The following is a 4,944-nucleotide window of genomic DNA, read 5'->3' as shown; positions in this document are numbered from 1 at the left end:
AAATGCTCTCAGTACGGCCTGTTCCAAGACCAGGCTTCCAGTACTTCTGCTCCCTGTCCATATAGAAGCGCCCGTCACTAGAATGAGAGAAGCGTCAGTCACCGGTTGCCCATAATCTTGGATCTTCTCAAAGCCGTGTTCGACGGGATCAGATCGTGCTGCCGCCACACGGCAGGGGTTCACACTTCACAAATCACACGATGCCAATCACCAGGCGCAATCACCAATCAATGAACAACCCGAGTTCGTCCCTGCCCGTCGGGGCAGTGCGGAGAGGGGCCGGACACCCGAAGAAAAACCGACCAAGCAACAGCCAGTGCGCACGGCTCCCGTCAGGCTAATCAGCCGGCCCCGGGCTATATATATGACAGGATAGGAGGTGTGTGATGGACCGTTTAATTTGTGTTCCCTCCACTCACCGGGACCCCAGCCGCCCCACTACCTGACGGCCACTTCTGCGGTGGTGCACGCCATGGCCGCCTCCGCTGCTGCTTCCCCTCGCCATGGCTTCCTTGGCCTGCTGCTCGCCGCCGCCGCCGTCCTCGCCGCATTCGGGCTCGGGGCTGCCCGTGCCGCGGGGAGCTCCGATGATCGCGCGCTGCTGAGCGTGGCGTCCCTGTTCCCCGGCCCGGCTTGCCCCGCGACGGCAGGTTAATTCCCGGTCGAGCTCATGATCGTCCCCCGTCAAGCTGGTCGCTTTTCTTCTCTCAGTCGCTGACTGCCTCATCTAGCTAGTTGACTACGGCCATGCTTGATTCGCTTGTGTTGTTTCAATTTTTCGGGCTTACTGATTTCGTCTCTGCTTTGCCACCAACTAATTAATGCGTATGTGTAACGTACGTTACTAATATTACAAAGAAAATTAATTTGCATGTTGAGTTTTGATAGAATATCTTACTTGTGAATTACTACTACTATGTGATAAGCACAAATGTTGGTATACTTGATATGACATTAATTGTATGCTAAATATACCTATATGATAACGTCCACATGTATGGTATATATGCATTTCGTCTACACGCATTGATCTTCGTCTATTATGTTTTGCATGAATCTTAAAGAATCTGTTAGAATTTCAGTGTCATGTAGGCATAGTGTGTTGTGTGGACGTTAGAGCGCTCGCTCACACGACCCGCAACACGCGGTTCCCAGCTGCGCTGTGTGGGTAAGCCAGTTCCCGCCCACATAGTCACCATCTAATTCGCGCGTGTGGGTGAACTGTTCTTCACCAACATGATAACTAGTTAATCACACATGGCAACTATTGTTTGACCACATGTGACAAGTAGTTAACCACACATGACAACTATGATTTGATTACACGCGACAACTATCGTTAACAGACATGACAACTATAATTAACCAAAACAAAGAAGTTGTCATGCTTTACCACTACAGTTGTCATTCCCCAGATAACTAAAGTTGTTGCGTCAGGACATGTGGATAGATTTTACAGTTCGAATGTTCGTTTATACATAATCGTGTGGGTTGCTTCTTGGGTATGCCATGAGTAAATTGCAAAAAGGCACCACAATTATGTAAAAGTCATCAAACACCCAGCAAAATGCATTTTTTCTGGTGGTTTTTTCCTGAAGCATTGAAAACTTCGCTCCAATTATGGTATTTTTTGCAATTTACTCGTCACAGATGATGTGTGGACGAATTTTTAATATGCCACACATGTAATGAATATCGGGATCCTAAATATATTGGACGCGCATCACCGAAACTATCTAGGTTGTTGAATTGACATCGAGATTAATTAGATCTGCTCCTTTAGGTCTTTTTATATAAATATAGAAGATACATATGATTTGTTTTCTCTAATTTTTGATCGACAGACAGTGAAGTATTATTTTGTCCCACCTCAAATAGTCTGGGCTTTATATTTCAGAAAAAAATATCCGGACTTCCAAAAACTGTTGGAACAAAAACTTGCCAGTATTCTTCCAGGAAACCAATTTTACCACCGTCAATCGTTTGCTCTGGGGTTCTTGTTATGTTTTATAGGTTTGATAATTTTTGGGGGGTAAATAAGTGTGCACTTTTTTTGGGCAGAAACAAGTGTGCACTTTTTTTAGGCAGAAACAAGTGTGCTCTTTTTTCTGATACATAAGAAACCCTATGCTAAACTTTTTTTTTTTAGAAAAACGCAATGAAACATTATGTAACACACTGAAATAAGACATGTGTTGTCCAAAACTAAAAGAGTAGCATGAATCCTAGAGCAGTGATGGACGGTGGTTCCATGCATGGCTAGAAAGTGCTCCCTCTAAAAATGTAAGACATTTTTAAACACTACGACTGAGTAGTATTCTTTCAAGACATATACGATGCTTAAGTTTATTTTATTTTAAAATCAAGGCAAAAGACTTGCCTCCTTCATTAATAAAAAAAAGAGTTTAGAGGAGTACATAGAATCGGCTGACATTTCCCTTGGGAAATAGGGGAAAACAGTCCCCGGATTCCGATAACTTATGTCTTGGGTGCTTAGTCCCCCTTGTAACCCAGGGGTTTTGGCCTTCGTCTTGAATAAGATCAACTTTTTTAACATGATTAGCAGCGGGTATAAGTAATAATCCAACAAAAGGCTGGTTGCTGCAGAACAGCTGAACTGAACAAAAATACCTTAGTTGTCTTTTACTGCCGGTTCATTATCTGGTCGAACGTGGGCCAACTACAGAGCAAGTAGTTAGAGTGACACTCTGACCAAAACGCACCACCAGTACAGATTTCCTACAATTCCTGATAACGATGGTTCGATTTCATCGATTACACCTGTAATTTAAATTCTTCTGTTACCAGAGAGAGCTTAATTTCCGTTCTGCATATTACTCCATTATCTAGCTTTGGGATTCTGATCCAAGCCGAACATGCCCCTAAATATGCAGAGCACGGACCCAGCGCTGCGGCGTCAGCGAGAATGAGGATCGTCCACCAGCACGGCCCATGCTCCCCTCTAGCCGATGCGCACGGGAAGCCGCCGGCCCACGACGAGATCCTCGCCGCCGACCAGAACCGCGTCGAGTCGATCCAGCGCCGGGTGTCGGCGACCACCGGCCGGGACAAACTGACGAAGCACGCTGCACCTGTCCAGCCCGGGCCAAAGAAGAGCCCCGGGATTCACCCCGGTCACTCGGCGTCCTCCTCCACCCCGTCGCTCCCGGCGACGTCGGGCCGCGCGGTGAGCACGGGCAACTACGTGGTGACCGTCGGGCTCGGCACGCCTGCGTCCAAGTACACGGTGGTGTTCGACACCGGCAGCGACACGACGTGGGTGCAGTGCCGCCCCTGCGTGGTCAAGTGCTACAAGCAGAAGGAGCCGCTCTTCGACCCAGCCAAGTCGTCCACCTACGCCAACGTCTCCTGCACCGACTCCGCCTGCGCCGACCTCGACACCAACGGCTGCACCGGCGGCCACTGCCTCTACGCCGTCCAGTACGGCGACGGCTCCTACACCGTCGGCTTCTTCGCGCAGGACACCCTCACCATCGCCCACGACGCCATCAAGGGGTTCCGGTTCGGGTGCGGGGAGAAGAACAGCGGGCTGTTCGGCAAGACGGCGGGGCTGATGGGGCTCGGCCGCGGGAAGACGTCGCTGACTGTGCAGGCGTACGACAAGTACGGCGGCGCGTTCGCGTACTGCCTCCCGGCGTTGACGACGGGGACAGGGTACCTGGACTTCGGCCCGGGGTCGGCGGGGAACAACGCGAGGCTGACGCCGATGCTGACCGACAAGGGGCAGACGTTCTACTACGTGGGCATGACCGGCATCCGCGTGGGCGGGCAGCAGGTGCCGGTCGCGGAGTCGCTGTTCTCCACGGCCGGGACGCTAGTGGACTCCGGCACGGTGATCACGCGGCTGCCGGCGACTGCCTACACCGCGCTGTCCTCGGCGTTCGACAAGGTCATGTTGGCGCGCGGGTACAAGAAGGCGCCGGGGTACTCGATCCTGGACACCTGCTACGACTTCACGGGGCTGAGCGATGTGGAGCTGCCCACGGTGTCGCTGGTGTTCCAGGGCGGCGCGTGCCTGGACGTGGACGTGTCCGGGATCGTGTACGCCATCAGCGAGGCGCAGGTGTGCCTGGCGTTCGCGTCCAACGGCGACGACGAGAGCGTCGCCATCGTCGGGAACACGCAGCAGAAGACGTACGGCGTGCTCTACGACCTCGGCAAGAAGACCGTCGGCTTCGCCCCCGGATCCTGCTGATTTGACAGGCTCGTCGTGATTATTGAATAACTAAGCTGCATCCACCAAATGGTCAGTGGCTATACATAACTTTACATATGTGAGAAATGCGTATACACCAACTGTAAGCGATGGAAAATGGAATCGGTACGCTTCGATACAAGTAAAAAACAGAGAAGCGGTGACACATTGACGCTGTGTTTGTGATGTATACAAGCAGATACACAAAGGGCATATTTGATTGTCTTGGTTGCGTCAGATTTGTGGCCCGCACGCTTGTTAAACCAACCCTCGGCTTAACGTCACGTACAATGCATAGCCTCAGGATGATGCCCCGTATATCATGTAGAATCGGATGTCATAAAAAAATAGGTTCGGATAAGGAATCGAGATCCTATGCACGAGCCGGGTGCTTGAAGAGAAAATGTGTGGTCCGGCGTAAAAAGCTGAAAAGTTAGAGTGGAAAGTAGAGATGCATGTATATTAGAATCTTTATTTTTTATTCTTTGATAAGGCATCCTAATGGTAGCTTGCATTGGAGAGAAAAAAAATCAATATAAATGTCTCAAGGTACTTTTTATCATGGAGCATCTCTATCCATATGCCACCTTTGCACATGCCCTTAGTCGGCCACCTTTGCACATGCCCTTAGTCGGGTGTTTCCTCGGAGGTAGACTCCAACGACGCAACATGGCATGATATTACATGCATTGGAAAGCGGGGGCGAGGGGGGGGGGGTTGTTCGGCTT

At 50.3% G+C, this 4,944-nt stretch overlaps 1 protein-coding gene across 1 annotated transcript; it reads left to right on the top strand.

Annotated features, from left to right (window-relative positions):
- The first annotated feature begins 375 nt into the window (after positions 1-375).
- LOC123411886 (aspartyl protease family protein At5g10770-like) lies at positions 376-4,429 on the top strand. The gene is made up of 2 exons (XM_045104846.1): positions 376-650; positions 2,895-4,429. Exons 1-2 carry the CDS (start codon positions 473-475, stop codon positions 4,214-4,216), a joined length of 1,500 nt encoding a protein of 499 aa, XP_044960781.1. The 5' UTR covers positions 376-472; the 3' UTR covers positions 4,217-4,429.
- Positions 4,430-4,944: the final 515 nt, after the last annotated feature.

This window comes from Hordeum vulgare, chromosome 7H (genome assembly GCF_904849725.1).
Source record: "Hordeum vulgare subsp. vulgare chromosome 7H, MorexV3_pseudomolecules_assembly, whole genome shotgun sequence".
In the NCBI taxonomy this organism is placed as follows: domain Eukaryota; kingdom Viridiplantae; phylum Streptophyta; class Magnoliopsida; order Poales; family Poaceae; genus Hordeum; species Hordeum vulgare.
Note: the sequence above shows the minus strand (reverse complement) of the source record. Positions and strands in the feature narration are given on the sequence as shown.

Bases quoted from the DNA above. Each gene is read 5' to 3' on its own strand.
- LOC123411886 (XM_045104846.1), top strand. From the start codon at position 473: ATGGCCGCCTCCGCTGCTGCTTCCCCTCGCCATGGCTTCCTTGGCCTG. The intron at 651-2,894 runs GTTAATTCCCGG...CTAAATATGCAG, and splicing joins GGCTTGCCCCGCGACGGCAG to AGCACGGACCCAGCGCTGCG.